Source organism: Myotis yumanensis, unplaced genomic scaffold (assembly GCF_028538775.1).
Source record: "Myotis yumanensis isolate MYYU_CA2020_CCGP unplaced genomic scaffold, mMyoYum1.0.hap1 SCAF_1, whole genome shotgun sequence".
In the NCBI taxonomy this organism is placed as follows: Eukaryota; Metazoa; Chordata; class Mammalia; order Chiroptera; family Vespertilionidae; genus Myotis; species Myotis yumanensis.
The window spans coordinates 80,691,734-80,707,978 of NW_027223752.1; the positions used below are offsets into that span (position 1 = coordinate 80,691,734).

At 41.0% G+C, this 16,245-nt stretch overlaps 1 protein-coding gene and 1 non-coding gene across 2 annotated transcripts; one reads left to right on the forward strand and one right to left on the reverse strand.

Moving 5' to 3' along the window:
- The first annotated feature begins 8,264 nt into the window (after positions 1–8,264).
- Positions 8,265–14,453, forward strand: LOC139003824 (ribonuclease 4-like). The gene is made up of 2 exons (XM_070406159.1): positions 8,265–8,368; positions 13,025–14,453. The coding sequence occupies exon 2, from the start codon at positions 13,042–13,044 to the stop codon at positions 13,477–13,479; it is 438 nt and encodes a 145-aa protein (XP_070262260.1). The 5' UTR covers positions 8,265–8,368; positions 13,025–13,041; the 3' UTR covers positions 13,480–14,453.
- On the reverse strand, positions 14,275–14,406 carry LOC139001416 (small nucleolar RNA SNORA51). Its single transcript, XR_011470005.1, has one exon. It is a non-coding gene; the product is annotated as a small nucleolar RNA SNORA51 (small nucleolar RNA).
- Positions 14,454–16,245: the final 1,792 nt, after the last annotated feature.

The window sequence follows — 16,245 nt, forward strand, 5'->3', positions numbered from 1 at the left end:
TAAGCTCTGCCTTTTCTGCAACTTTGTTCCCAGGCCAAGATGGGTTCACATTTCCGTTCCTCCTCCTGCTTTGTGTCCTAACTTTACCAGGGGCAATTTGGCCCTGGTAGTCCCTTCTTAGCTGAGGTAATTCAGGAGGAGTTTGTGGGACCAGACTGGGAGCTGAGGAATGGGAAGGAGGCAAAAGTGCAGTTTTGTCAAGTTAGCGGTGCTGCATTCCCACCCCATGTTTACTTTCCGCAGCTGGACAGAGATGGCAGCGCACATGCCTATTGCCTAGAACAGGGGTGGGCAACCTTTTTGTGAGTGCGTGCCAAAACCAGCAAAATCTCTGACTCAAAATTCTTCTGCGTGCCAACCCTAATTTTTTGAGAACATGTTACGGCAACTTGATACCTCTTAAGGTGTACTTATGTGAAGAACCTTGAAGAAATAATAAAATTCATTCGAGCTACAAAAACACAATATTATGATGAAAAATACATTTATTTTTTAATGTATACATGTACACTGATAGTCCGACAGAAAACTTTATGATTCCGTTTGATATTATCAGTGGGACTTTTGCTGCTACATCACTGATGACAGAGATTTTAAATCAGGTTTATATTTCGTGACCTTCAGAGATATGCAGGAGCTACTACTTTCATCCGTCAGGCTACTCCTATTATGAGACTTAACAAAATTCATCACTGAGAACAAAGATTCACAATTGTAAATGGAAGATTATAAGAGAGTGTTTCGCATGCCAGCAAAAGTTACTGGCGTGCCATGTTTGGCACACGTGCCATGGTTTGCCCACCCCTGGCCTAGAAGGTAGAATCCCAAGGGACCACCACCTGGGCAGCTCAGGGAGGCCCACACTTGCTCAAAGCAAAGATTCTTTGCTTGCTACTATGTTGATTGCCAGATTTATGAAGCAGAACTCGTTCAGTTCTTGCAAGTGGAAAGGACGTCTGATGCTTTCATTTTGTTTGCTCTCTTATGTCTCCTCACCCTTAACCCAACCACAGCCAGTGCCTGAAATTCTTGGAGACAGTGCCAACAGCCTCCTCTTTAAGCTTTCTTACTGGAACATTGGGATCCTCAGCCTTTTTACTCGGAGACAGCACAACCAAAAACAACAAACAGCACATGGGCATGACATGACATCTTTGTGTCTAAAGGACAGTAAAAGCAGTCTCAGCACCATTGTGGGGACTATAGAAATCTTGAATTAGCCAAGATCTCCCTTTGTGTCATTAAAAACCTTATAATCAAGTCATAAATGTAACCACTAGAAACCCAAGTGATATAATTATCTGAACAGCAGGTAGCCAACTTCCCAGAAGCAGCCTCAGGTATTCATAGAGCTACTTAAACTGCACAGCTACTAACTAGTTAGTTAGTGCAGAATGATAATTGTGTTACACTTCATTTCAAGCAACTTTTTTTAATAAAGTAAAATATTTTTTGAATTCAGGGAAATACTCAAAGTAGGTTTCCTTTAAGCAGCAACTTTCACAGGCACATTTAAAATTAGCTTGGTTTTTCTAAAAATTACTAGTAGAACCCGATGGCTGTTTAGTGCATTGGGAAGCTTCTACTCTAGAAACCATAGATGGTCCTTGGGCCACACATGTTCTCTTTCTCTGTCCCTCTGTTTCCTCACCTGTAAAGTGAGGATTTGACACAATGGTCTCTGAGGTCCCTCTCTCTTATTCTATGACTGCACGGAGTGGCCAGGTATTGTAACAGGACTCATAGAAAATAAAGGTATTCCAGTAATGCGGAGAAAAACTATCATTTGGCAAAGAGGATAGGAAAAGCCATTCCAGAAAAAGAGGAAGGGTTCTGGCTTTTGTCAAAAGTGCAGATGTCAGGTTATAAATAGGCAAAGGTAAGAGGCTGGTCAAGTTATTGTTGGGAGCATTTACCAGTGTGATTCACAAATTAAAGTAGATGGCTAAGAAAGTGGACCAAAGCAGGCTGGCAAAACCCCTCTTTCGGAGTTTACATTATTCTGTATTTGAGCAAAAAGCAAATTCTGTAAATAGTTATTATCAGAAGAACACCTTGAAATATGTGAGAAAGAGAGAATGAACATAAAGCCCAGAGTTTGTTGAAAAGTGAGTGATTATTGTTTGTCTGTTTGGAAATAGAGCCATGTCAGCAGGCCTGTGTCCCATTCTCCCTCTATCAGAACTGTCTCCCCTTCCTGGAAGTGGAGGCATAATCCTTCTTTTCACATGAGCTTCATCCGCTTTTAACCATTACTTTTCTTCTTAAGTAAGCGTCATGTCTATAGTCCAAAACTATGTAAGAGTTATAAAGAAATGTGGAGATTAACCTCTTCCCTCCATCACACAGTTTTACTATTAGTCTTAACGATAGCATTAAACATATGTACTCTGTATAAAGGGGGAAAATATACCAGCACTAGAGTCCTTAGAATGAGAACCCAAACTTACCCTATTCTGCAGGGAAATTATTGGCTTGAAGAAGAGACATAGAAAAACATTTTAGTAAAAGGAGAATAACTTTCAAGTTCAAGCTGTCAGAACATTTTTTAAATATATGAATATATTTTTAAATTGGCAATTGTTTCACATCTATTGTAATCACTGGCAAAGATATTGTGCTTGAGGAGAACCAAGATGTTGGCATAAGTAAATACTTGTACTTGCTACCTCTCAAAACTACATTAAAATTACAACCAAAAGACAGAAAAGCTTTCATCCAGAACCATGGGAAAGCTGGCTGAGTGGAAGTTCTACAACTAGAAGTAAAGAAGAAAGCACATTGAGATTGGTAGGAGGTGCGGAGGCACCCTCAGAACAGGGTGGCAACCAGGTGTGCTGCTTTTTTTAATAGGGAGGGAGATACAAGCTCCTGATTGCTCTAAACTCCAGATCCGGGCGAGACTCTGTGGACCCAGACTCATACAGGGAGAATCAGGACTGCCTGGCATCAGGCCAGAACATGAGGGCGGCTTTCTTTCAGATGGAGGTGCTGGCAGTGATCATTGTTCCTGCACCAGGACCTTTCCAGTGCAGGACTGACTGGCAGCCATTGCTCTGCCTTGGTGATTCCCTGAGATTCTACCCCACCCAATTTACAACCCTACCCAAGCTGTGCCCAGCAGTTTTTGCATACAAATGGCCTATCCTTTCTTAGCCTAAAACCTGTCAAACAGGCAGCAGCTGTGTCTGAGAGCCCCAAAGCTGTCAAAGGAAGGCCCAAGGCTCAGCAGCAGCAGCCTGCCTTACTTTACAGCTAGGCCTCATCTGAGCATTTCCAAATCCTATACAAAGAGGAGGAATCTGCAGATCTCTCTGTAGCTCCTGCTAGGTGGGCCCAGGCAGTGGCTGACTTTGCACCTCCTTGGAGATCCAAGAGCCAGTGTACCAAGTGGTCAGTGTGAGACCATACCAGATTACAACTCTTCACATCCATAAGCAACATGCTCAAGGGGAAGACTCAGTGAGCACCAAAGCCCCACTGAAGTGAGTCCTGCCCCATAAGGATGTCTCCTGGACAGCAGCTCTTTCATTGTAGACACAGCTGGTCCTCACATCCAATTGGCCTGTAGGTCAATTCCTTCCAGTGATACCAACAACAATCAAGGCTTAACTACAACAAGACTGTGTACAGAGCCCACAAAGGGGTGCACCAAGAGTGTCCACCATAGGTGATTGGGAAGGCTGAGCCACTGGGCCCTCTAGGACACATTCCACACAAGGCCACTCTACCAACACAGGGAAGCAGCCAAAATGCGAAGACAAAGAAACATGTCACAAATGAAAGAAATGGAAGAGAGCTAAATACTGGAAATAGAGTTCAAAACCACAGTTATAATGTTACTAAAGAATCTTCTAGAAACCTCTGAGGAGCTTAGTGAGACCTTCAAGGATCTTAGTGAGAATGCCAAAAAAATGGAAAAGGCCCAGTCAGAAATTCAGCATACACTGACTTAAATAAAGAATAATATACAGAGATTCAGCAGTAGACTAGCAGATCCCAAGAATGAAGTCAAAGATTTGAAATAAGAGGAAACAAAAAACACCCAACTGGAAGAGCAAAAAGAAAAAAGAATCCAAAAAATTAAGATAGTGTAAGGAGCCTCTGGGACAACTTCAAACATATTAACAGCCGAATTATGGGGGTGCCAGAAGAAGAGAGGGAGAGCAAGATATTGAAAACTTATTTGAAGAAATAATGGCAGAAAACTTGATGAAAGAATTACAAGTCCAGGAAGCGGAGAGAACCCCAAACAAGAAGAATCCAAAGAGGACCACACCAAGACACACATAATTAAAATGCCAAGGGCAAAAGACAAAGAGAGAATTTTATATTTTTATTTTTTTTTTAATATTTTAATAATTTTTATTTCTTAAAGTATTACAAAGAGTATTACATATGTCTCCTTTTTCCCCCCCTTGACATTCCCCCGGCCCCTACCCCCCCACCCCCCCACCCCCCCGCCCCGTGTCTTGTGTCCATTGGTTAATCTTATATGCATGCATATAAGTCCTTCAGTTGGTCAAAGAGAGAATTTTAAAAGCAGCAACAGAAAACAGTTAGCTACCTACAAGGGAATACCCATACGACTGTCAGCTAATTTCTCAACAGAAACTATGCAAGCCTGAAGGGAATGGCAAGAAATTTTCAAAGTGATGAATAGCAAGAACCTACAACTAAGATTATTCTACCCAGCAAAGCTATCATTCAGAATTGAAGGTCAGATAAAGAGCTTCACAGATAAGAAAAAGCTAAAGGAGTTCATCACCACCAAACCAGTATTATGAAATGCTGAAGGGTATTCTTTAAGAAGAGGAGGAAGAAGAAAAAGGTAAAGATAAAAAATTATGAACAACAAAGTGACAACAAATACATATCTATCAACAAGTGAACCTAAAAATCAAATGAATAAAAAAATCTAATGAACAAAATAAACTGGTGAATGTAATAAAATCAGGAGCATTGAAAGGAAGCAGACTGACAATTCTCAGGGGGAAAGGGGATATGGGATGTCAGGGAAGAGATTGGACAAAAATCTTACACCTATGGATGAGGACATTGAGGAAGGGAGGACATGGGGTGGGGTGGGAACAGGGTGGAGGGGAGCTATGGGAGGGGGTGGGGAAGAGGAACATATGTAATAATCTGAACAATAAAGATTTTTTTAAAAGATAAAATGTTTATTAATCATAGACTATAATTTCCTGTTACATTTTGAAACACAAATGGATAAGACTTAGATGCACTTTAATAAAATTGTACAACTTTTTTCTCAAAAAACATAATTTTCTGTTTTCTCATAGTCTCATTATGCCAAGCTGAAAATAAAAATAATTAGAATGAAAGCAACCATTCACCATTCACCTGACTCTGCTCTGTCAACTGTGTAGGCAGGTTGTGGGTTTTCCCAAGGTTGCTCAGTGAAATCCTAGAGGCAGAGAAGGGATGTGGCTGTGTTCAGAGGCTGGAGGCTGCTCCCGCCATCACTGCCAAACTAATCCCAGAGGCTGCTCTGTCTGTGTGAGCTGGGCTGGAACTGGAGTTTCAGGCCATGGGACTGTTTGTGTGTGAATGTGATATTGGAGTGGAGTCCCTTGTCTCTGTTGTTAGGCGAACAATCAGAGAAGGGTTGTGTTGATCAAGTCATCTTGTCCCCAAAGGCTGTGGGAGGTGGCTGCTGCCTCAGTCTCCTGGGACTGCTGAGGCAATCAGGGTGTTGGAATGGGCCTGGCAGCCATCTTCCCTAACAAGTGACTGGTTGATAACTTTTGGAACTCACTTCTCAGTGTCTCTTGAAAAAGTGATATGTGATTAATATAAAGTAGGTCCCACTCCCAAATAGCTTGTCTGCCCACAAAGGACAGTGAGGATTTGGGCACTCTGCTAGGTGCCAGTAGAGGCCCCACTCTAAGGACCCCATATCCTGTTACCTCTCTTTGCCCCTAAAAGAGATTAAACTTTGGTGTTTCGCAGAACAAATGCTCTGGTCAGAGACATGCCTGCCCCTTCCTCTCCAGAGGCTTCAGTAACCGTGAGGCACCAAGTACTGAGGGAAAGCTGTTTATGGCAGTTTGCTTGGTCCTCTTCTCACTACCCCCAACTTTTTTTCTTTTAGCTCAGGATTTGGTTGGGGATGCAGGCAAGCAGGGAGAGGATGGGGGAAAGTATAGCTCAGGCAGGACTGTGTCCCAACACAACTGAAAAGCCGGGGAAGTTTGTCCCTTTTGGGTTCTCCATGCTGCCCATGTCACCAGAAAGGGACAGCACTGGGCCAGCAGGACTGGGATGTGTGGGTTTTTGACTTCATGCAGGAAAGAATTCAAGTCACAAGCCCAGCTGATTTTGAGAGTATGTTTATTAAAGGTTGGGACAGTGACACACAGGAAGAGCTTTGGGTAGAAGAAGCAAGGTCACAGTAACAGAAGTGACCCCTACACTGTGCTGTGTAAAATCAGAAAAAGAAGTCACAGAAACAGATGTGAGTCTATACTTGGCTGTTAGGTCACTGAGAAGTAACAGTGTGAGAGACAAAAGTGAGCCAAGTGGGGACTGCTTTTGGCTCACTGAAAAGTTAGACAAGAGGAGGACCCTGGGAACTTAGGAGAAAGAAAGTAAAATTACACACCTGAGGAAAGGGTGGCATTGGTGTGCTCAGGGGAGAGCATGTCTTGAGGATTTTATCTGTTTCCTATAGAAGAAAGTTTTAGAGGAGGTCTCCATCAGAATATTCACCAGCTGTTTAGGCATGTATTTTAAGACGCTTATGTATCAAAGGAGCATATGGTGGGGTTTGGGATCATTCTCTGGTCACCTTTAGCTCTATCTTGGATTTGTCTGGCTCTAATTTGTTATTTATTCCCCCAACTTCATTCGTTCTTGGGTTTGGCACTAATGGCACCACTGGGTCTCTGTTATCTATCTCCCTGACTAAGGTGATTTAAGCTACTCACTCTCTGTTTGGGGAGCAGAGGTGTAAACCACCTGCTCCTAAGTGTCCTTGATTAAATATTTTGTCTTCCTTTTCCTTGGAACTTGCCATGGAACTTACCTAGTTTTTTTATTAACCTGCCTCATCCACTTTTCTTCCTCCTTAACTCCTCAGGCCCTTCCAGTCACTAACACCGTTCCTAAGATAGGCTCTAGAGCACATGCCCAAGCATGTGTGACCCACTGACAGCTGTTTAAACAGTTAATCTCTCCTAGGAGAGAGTGCTTTGGAACAGGGACCAAGACCCCCAAAACGAAGGTATATCCGTGGGTTTTAAGGGTTTATCAGTAAGCTAGAAAAAGAGCTTTCCTGGGACTCTTGGAAGCCTTTCTACTCTACCTGCCTTGTTTGGTAACCACTACCAAACCCAGTTGTGCTGGTGAAGCCTGAGAGAAGCCAGGAGAGTTTGCATGGTTGGGGTCCCCAAAGTGAGATCAAAGAATGCATTTTTACACCATGAAGATAATAAAAAGACCTTGGGGCCTAGGAGTCATTCAGTTTTAGAAACTAAGACTGTAGAGATGATAAGACAGTTATTCTTCTCTCAAGGGGTTCTATTAAATGGAGAAACAATGAGATCAATTAACCATATAAGGAATGATGGTTATCAGTGGAGATAATCGGTTTTGCAGCTGTGCTACAAGGAGCAGAATATTGGGGGCTCCTGATTAGTCTCTTGTGAACAGCTGAGGATGAAGGAAGGAGAATCCCAGGAAATATGGCAAGGATAGTTCTGAGGGTTAGTAGCTGGGAGGTTGAGGTCAAGGGCAGTGGGTTCTAACAGCTGTTACATAACCTTCTCTACAAGTGCTTTCCTGGTTCTGTGAAATCTATGAATAACCTACTTATTAATATGGCATCCTTTCATGAAATCAAATTATGTGGATACATAGACAGGGCAGGGGAACAGCATTCTGCTGGGAGACCACCTTTTCTCTGTGGGGTTCTTCCAAGGCAGTGTTTGGAGTTGAAACAAGGTCTTGTGGGTCCAGATCATATATGTGAACAATGAAACCTTGGTCCTGTCATGGGCAAGAGTAAGAACCATGAACATCAGAAAAAGGGCAGCTTTGGGACAAAGGGCCATGCTTACCAATAAAAAAAATAGCCTCCCAGATAAATCTTTAATCCACTCTAGTGGGTAAATATTTGATCTAGTCATTTGCAAGAAAATGTGAATTTCCTTGTTTGTCAAGGGGCGTGTCCTTAGTTTGCAAACATCTGCCAGGATTAGGATTCTTTGGAACTAGTTTCCCCACCCAGTTCATTTGATCGGTATATAATCAGAACCAGAGGGATCCAGTGCACACAGCTGGAACCCATCTCCAGGAACAAAGAGCTGGAAACCATCTTCAGTTGGAGGAACTCTTCCAGATTTTTGTAAGATTCTTACACCTGAATAATCTATTTCTCTGTTTGTTTATTTGTACCTATTATTTCTAGCCATTTAGCTATTTCAATGAAACATTTATCCCCTTTTAAAATCTCTGGGGCCAACTTATGAATTAAGAAGAAAGTGAACCAGATTCTAAAGTTTAAAATGAAAGCAGATTTCTTTTGGGATTGTCTACATATATGTGGATGGAGGGAGATTACTGAGACTGGGAGCAAGTGGAGGTTTCGGGGGGGATTTCTGAATTGTGATAAAATCCCCTAAGTCCTGGGGAAGCCATTTGCTGAAGGGCATCTGGATACCCCCAGGGAACAGGCATTAAATGTGGCAGAGCAAGGAAAAAAAAAAAAAAGTATGTTTTTAGCTCTATTTTCTCCTAAGTTTACCTACTAATTTTTTTACTTAAAAAAAGTTTTGATTGCTCTTTAAGAGCCAAGTGGAACACATCCAAGACCAAAAGAAGGTACATTGGCAGGTTGAAGGGAAGAAAGAAGGAAAAGAGGTAAAGGGAGGAATATGCATTGGGTGTTATGCTTTCCACTTTTAGGGATACTGCCCTAGAATATATATATAAAAGTGTGAAGCTACATGTATGGAAATTAAAACCATAGTTACTTATCATGAACTGTAAATTAAGTCCCTGATGTGTAAAGTTGGATGGATCTCTTGAATACAAAACATTGCCTGTGGAATGAGGAAGAGAATATTAATGCTTTTGAGGTTTAAAGAATGGGTTTGAGACAGATGATAAAGTTAGTCTGAAGAACAGTGGGGACATATTTCACTGACAAAAAGCTGACTGACATTTATGTGCTTGACTATGGAAGGTTATGTGTGAGTGAGTTTGATGACCAGATGTGAGGCTCTAACCCTTGGCCTAGGCAGATTCACTTCAGCACCACAATAATCTGTCTCATACTTGTTTTCTCCCAAATTCATTTTACCTCTTTTGGGGAAATTTAAGATTGAATATATGAGTGAGCAAGTTGTGAGTGGGGGAGTAGATATTAGATACTGGGGGCCATGGTGTGTACCAACTGGGCTTTGGTTTCTGGATGTCTTAGGGATTCAAGATTACAATAAGCCTGAGCAAAATTTAGCTAAGTTCTTACAGAATTAATGTGCAAATTCTGCAACTTAGAAGCAAAGATTTCCCTTTATCTCTCCAGACTGGGGTGGGAGGCCTTCAATCTCCACCAGCAAGTGGTTTTGTAGACTATGAAGCCTCTGTGTGGCATCAGTCCAGGGCCTTACTTAGAGGCGGCCTATGGGGTTGGCTTATACACTAAGCCTTAACAAATGATACATCGCAGTGAGTTGGGGCTCAAGTCTTATTATCATCTATTTCTTTCACAAGGTGCCTTCTGCTATCAACTAAACTTATACAAACTTGTCTCTGTAATTCCACTACATTTTTGCTAGTAAAACAGAAAAAGATTCTCTTATGCTTAAAGAGAACCATGGAATTTCAGATTTTAGAGTTAGCAACTCTCTCATTCTATAGATGAACAAACTTAAGCCTGGAGAGGAAAATGAAGTAAGTCACTAAAAACAAAATAAATATTGAGGGTCTACTGTGATTCAAGGTGAATAATATGGGCTCTGCCCTCCTGTATCATGTACACCAGTAGGAAACACTGACTAGAAGACAGGTGATTGGATTAACCATGCAAGATTAGATTTGGGGAAAATAACCCAAAGTATATTATTGTGATGAAGCTATTACCCAAGCGCTAAGTGTACCTTCAGAAATTCTATCAATTAGTCTAAGGATGAGGAGTTAATCAGCATCATTTCTCCCTGTTACTCTTCTTCCCACAACTGTTTCCTTCTCTCTCTTCCTAAGTCCATATCTCATATCTATAGCTGTGGCACTGAAATGTGACCTAGAGCCTTCTGGCCTTTTGTATACAAGCAAAAGGCAGCTGTGATTATAGGAGATAGCATTTTAAAGAATGAAGTTATGATTGAATCTGGTATGCAGGTCCCTCATCAGCCATTTCAGTCACCCAGACAGTGTGACCTGCCATCATGAAGCTTCTTTAAAAACAAAGGACAGTAGTACCCTTATTCATCAAACCAGGACTTCAGCTACTATCAGCCTTAGACTGCATGTGTAGAAATGGGCCTGTATGACCCTCAAAAAACAGTCCTTTCTGTTTTGGTTGCTCACTTCCTGTTGAGTCAGAGATTAATTTTATTTGCTCTAGTACAGTGATTTTCAAATGGTATGCCCCTCAAATTTTTAAAACTGACAGTATCTGACTAGTCAGGGAAACTGACCACTTTTCCCTTAGATTGTCAAATTAAAAAAATGACAACCAACACGATAGCCGCCTGGTGTGAATGAATCAAAATTATACCAATTTTTTTGTCATATTGACAAATAATATTTTTTGGTGTGCTTCAGAATTTAATAATTAGTTTATGTGTGCCATGAGATGAAAAAGATTGAAAATTGCTGCTCTAGTGAGTCAGCCCTGCCTCATTGCCATGGTCAAGGAGATTCACAGCTCATGAGTTCATGCCAATCCCAGGAGTGACCATCAGATAGCAGCATCTAGCTAGTTGGTGTTGGTGAGAGATTCCCATTTCCACTCCTACCCTATCCCACCCCTGATTAAACTCTGTTCCTAAAGAGAAGCATCTCTGAAGATAAATGTCTTTAATATCCTGAATATTTGGGCAGTGGAAAGAGAGAGGCAGTAGAAGATGTGGAAAAAGCACTGATTTTAGAGTCAGATAGGTCTTGGTTCCTTCCTTTCCTCAGTCAACAGAAGCAATGTTCTGACACTATATGGCAATGCTTTCTTTGTTGTAGCTCTGAAGGTTTTTGCTTAGTTTTGTGTTTTTTTAAAAAAACAACTCACAGAGGCAGAGCTGCCTCACACAGATTGTCAAACTGCAGCGGGAAGGCCGGGGAGGGTTGGGGGGCAGGAGGGAGGGGGTTAAGAGATCAACTGAAGGGCTTGTATGCATGCATATGAGCATAACCAATGGACATAAGACACTGGGGGGTAGGGGAAGCCTGGGTATTGTCAAGGGCGGGGGGAAAAAAAAAGGAAACATATGTAATACCCTTTGTAATGATTTAAGCAATAAAAAATAAAAAAAATAAAAAAATAAAAAAACAACTCTATTAAACATATGCTTACTTGACACTGCCGGAAATGCCAACAAAATGATTCTGCAACTTGAGTCGACAGCAAACTAACAACAGCTATTGGGAAGATAGACACAGCATGAAGGATACATGCATGATGATGGATTATATTAGCAGGGCCTAGTTTTTAGGTTGTGCATAGAAACAGCAAGGAAAGAAGTCACAGTCCAAGTCCTCTTTTGTGGAGACTGTGCTGTTGAGATTTATTTTTTAAATTTCTTTAATCAGTCAATTCCACAAGCCTGGGAAACACCTTCATTCCCTATACCCATATCATTTCATTCATTCATTAGTTCCCTTGTTTTGTTTATTAGTTCATTCAACCAGTATTTACTATTTTCAGAGCACTTTGGCTGGGTACTCCGTTTTGTTTTTTTTAAAAAATAGGATTTATAAGATTTCAAAAGAAAAAAAAAAAGCTCTATTTTAATATCATTAAAAGAATGCCAACGGGTGAAAAAGGTGAAGGAATTAAAATGTACTGCCCTAACCGGTTTGGCTCAGTGGATAGAGCGTCAGCCTGCGGACTCAAGGGTCCCAGATTTGATTCCGGTCAAGGGCATGTACCTTGGTTGCGGGCACATCCCCAGTAGGGGGTGTGCAGGAGGCAGCTGATCGATGTTTCTCTCTCATCGATGTTTCTAACTCTCTATCCCTCTCCCTTCCTCTATGTAAAAAAATCAATAAAATATATTTTAAAAAAAATAAAAAGTACAAATGGCCAGTTTTAAAAATAGCCATGGGGATGCCAAGTCAGCATAGGGAATATAGTCAATAGCATTGTAATAACTATGTACGGTGTCAGATAGGTGCTAGACTTTTGGGGTGATCATTTCATAAGCTATATAAATGTGTAATCACTGTGTGGTACACCTGAAACTAATATAGTATATGTCAACTGTAATTGAAAATTTTTTTAATTTAAAAAAAGAATAGACATATGAGAGGAAAGGCTAAACCTAAATGTTACTCTATCCTTTTCCCACACCTTCCTCAATTCCCAGATGTCAGGAATTAAAATCAGTTTACAAACTCTCATTGGCATATTCTGTCTGTCCAAACCTGTGGGAATCAAAGTCTCCAGGGAACCAAACACTCTCCAAAGATCACATGACTAGAAAATTTCCTCAAGAGACAGACAACTCCAGTTTCATTTAGATCTGCCTTTTCTCCCTTTTCACACCCTGACCATACAGGACACACACACTTGGACATCCAGCCTGTCAGTCTCTGCCCTGAGTCATTGTACTGGCTACGGCACTGTCTCTCTATAAAAGAGAAAAGTTCTTGCTTTCAGAGAAGATCATGTTTGTAAACTTTTAACTCTTGGGGAAGCAGTGATGAGAAAAGTTGTGAGCAGAGAAGTGGGGAAGAAAGAGTAGATTGTAGAGTTGAGGAAATATCAGCTTGCCATTCTCAGCACCTCTTTCTGGTGCCCATTTGTTACCTTCCATTCTCCTACCTCTTGGTTTCTCTCCAGGCACCTCCAAGGTAGTGATGGCTCTCCAGAAGACCCTTTCATTGCTTCTGCTCTCGCTGCTGACCCTGCTGGGGCTGGGGCTGGTGCAGCCCTCCTATGGCGAGACCAGATATGAAAAATTCCAGCGGCAACATGTTGACTCTACAGGGCCAGGTGGCACCGACTTTTACTGCATCAGTAGGATGGACCAAAAGGGGATGACTAGGCCTAAGTGCAAGGATTTCAACACCTTCATCCACGAAAACATCAGGACCATTAATAACATCTGCAACAACCCCAATATTCTGTGCAAAAATCGCTATGACATGAACTGCCATGAGGGTGTAGTGAGAGTCACAGATTGCAGGCTTACAGAACGTTCCCCGCACTGCAGATATCAGGGCAGGGGCCGCACTAGGCGTATTGTCATTGCCTGTGACGGTTACCCCCTGGTGCCTGTGCACTTTGACAGCTAGATGCTACCCTGCAGGGGTTATGGCCCCGTGGTTGACCTTTTACTTATTTCTTGAATTGCAATGAGTAATGCATTTGAGCTCTCTCAGGCTCTGCCTCCTCTGCTTATTACTCCCTGTTCTCTATATAATCCATTCTGTTAAATGCATCAAAGAGAAATGGAGACATAAACCTATAATGAGACTGGGCTTTTCTGTAATAAAATGTTCTACAAACTCTTCTGTTTCCTTTTATAATACTGGGCACCTTACCTCTCTCAGATCCTATCTTCTGGAATTTAGTTATTATGTATATGATATAGCATTACAAGTATTTTAAGGTGCTTCCATCTCAGTTATCTCATTTTAATACCACCACACCCCTGTGATGCTGATGTTGCTACATATAGGATCCCAAACTTAAAGGATTTGCTGAAGATCATGAAGTTAGTGGAAATGCTGAAGCAACAAATCCACTTCCACTGGCTACTAATCCGGGACTTTTTCTACTTCATCATAAGGAGTGTTTTGAAGGTATCATCTTTTTAATATTCTCAAAAGTCAGCTATTGGGGGAAGCATTACAAATTTGGAAGTATAAACTGGCAAAATGAGACTTCATTTTGTACAATTGTCTGTATAATTGGCAACCTTATGTTTGGATCTAATAAGGCTAAGACATGATACAAAGAACTTTATTTTTCTCTTCCCAAACTTTTGAATCATTGTAGTAAGTTAAAGTATTAACAATGTACTAGATCATTAAGACTCATTTACTCTTTCTGATTTAGAAGACTTTTCATGTATTCCTTTTTTTTTTCAATGTCTCCCCATTCACAATACAGATCAGGCAAAGAGCCTGAGCTGAGGTGTATATGGGGTAAGTTTACTCTGCCTCCTATTTCTGTACAGTCAGTGTAAGAACACAGCCTGTGGTAAGCACCAGGAGGCCTCATGTATTCCTTTTAATAAAGAATTCAAACTGCAGATAACTGTGAATATGGTGCTATGGTATTTATGTGGAGATTTTTGTTCTTCTATCCTCTTTTAGTTCTTTTCTAGTTTTTAACATACACCAACACCTTAATACCGTCATAAACTGGTCCATGATTAAAACCTGTTGGATCAATGACCACGACACATAAACATTTGTGTCATTTACTAAAGACAATTCTCACATCCCTCCCTTTCCCCTTTGATTATTTTGAAACAAATTGAGAAACAGAGATGTATGAAGACACCAGCAGCTAAGAAGGGAAATATGTATGTGAGTGTGTGTGTGTGTGCATGTGTGTGTGTGTGTGTGTGCACGCACGCCCCCGTGAAAGGACCAAACAGAAAATATTTGAATTACAGGAAATATCCATTGTTTATATTTAAGGTGTGAAACCTGGTTGAGTACACATTTGCATTGTGAAGAAATCAATACAATCAAGGTAATCAATGTATCTTTTACCTCACATGGTTACCAAAAGTGACTCTATTTTGAACTGTTTTCAACCATTCTTTTCAACACTACTGAACATCACAGCTTAGCGCAGCCAGTTTCTACTGAATGCATATTGCTTTCACACTATTGTAAAGTCAAAAAATCATAGGCATGAAAATTCATGAGTAAAATTGTGAATCATTTTTGCTAATTCAAGTCACCAAACTAAAACTTAATAACTAACCAAATTTCAGCCTCTTCCAGAGGTGGAATTGTAAACCTATCAATTTGAAATTTCCTGATCAGCACTAGTAAGGTAATCTGCCTGATATGACCCCTTCCTACCTCTGAATGAAGGTGTCCTGCTTAAAATATTCCACTCTATTAACTTGGTAATCCACTTTCTTCCTGCCTGTAAAAACGTCCCATTTTGTACAACTCACCAAAGCGCCTTTCTAGTTGCTAGATAGAATGCTGCCCATTTCCTGAATTGCTTAATAAAGCCAATTAGATCTTCAAACTTACTTGGTTGAATTTTATTCTTTAGCTTCTACCCCCAGGGCCTTGCCATTCCTTTGCACCCAGAAGACTGTCTTTGATGTATGACACAAAGAGCTCCTGGCTCTTCTCAGAGTGACCTCCAGTTTTTGAGATGAGGAGATAAATTGGTACTGGTTAATAATGCGGAAAGCACGATAATTCAAGAGAAACATCAAAAGTGCTTTATTCAAAGTAATGTCCACCGCTAGCTACACATTTTCCCCATCTTTCAGGTAATTTGTGGATACCGTCCCAATAGAGCTTTTCTTGTTTTGAGGCAAACCATTCAGAGACTCAATTTTCCACTTCTTCATATGTTTTGAAGTGCTGCTCAGAAAGTGCATGTGCCATCTATCAGAACAAGTGGAAATCTGAAGGAGCAAGGTCTGGTGAATACAACGGGTGGGCTAATACTTCCCAGGCAAGATCTTTTAACGTGTCTTTAACTGGTTTCGAAGTGTGTGATGGGGTATTATCATGAAGCAAAATTACTTTGCCATGTCTTCTGGCCCATTCTGGTCATTTTACCATCAAAGTGTGGTCCAAATTGAATATTTGTTGTCAGTAGCGATCAGTATTAACAGTTTCACCTGGTTTTATTATTTTTTTAAATATATTTTATTGATTTTTTACAGAGAGGAAGGGAGAGGGATAGAGAGTTAGAAACATCGATGAGAGAGAAATATCAATCAGCTGCCTCTTGCACACCCCCTACTGGGGATGTGCCTGCAACCAAGGTACATGCCCTTGACTAGAATCGAACCTGGGACTCTTGAGTCCGCAGACTGATGTTTTATCCACTGAGCCAAACCGGTTAGGGCT

Coding starts and splice junctions, on each gene's coding strand:
- LOC139003824 (XM_070406159.1), top strand. CDS start 13,042: ATGGCTCTCCAGAAGACCCTTTCATTGCTTCTGCTCTCGCTGCTGACC.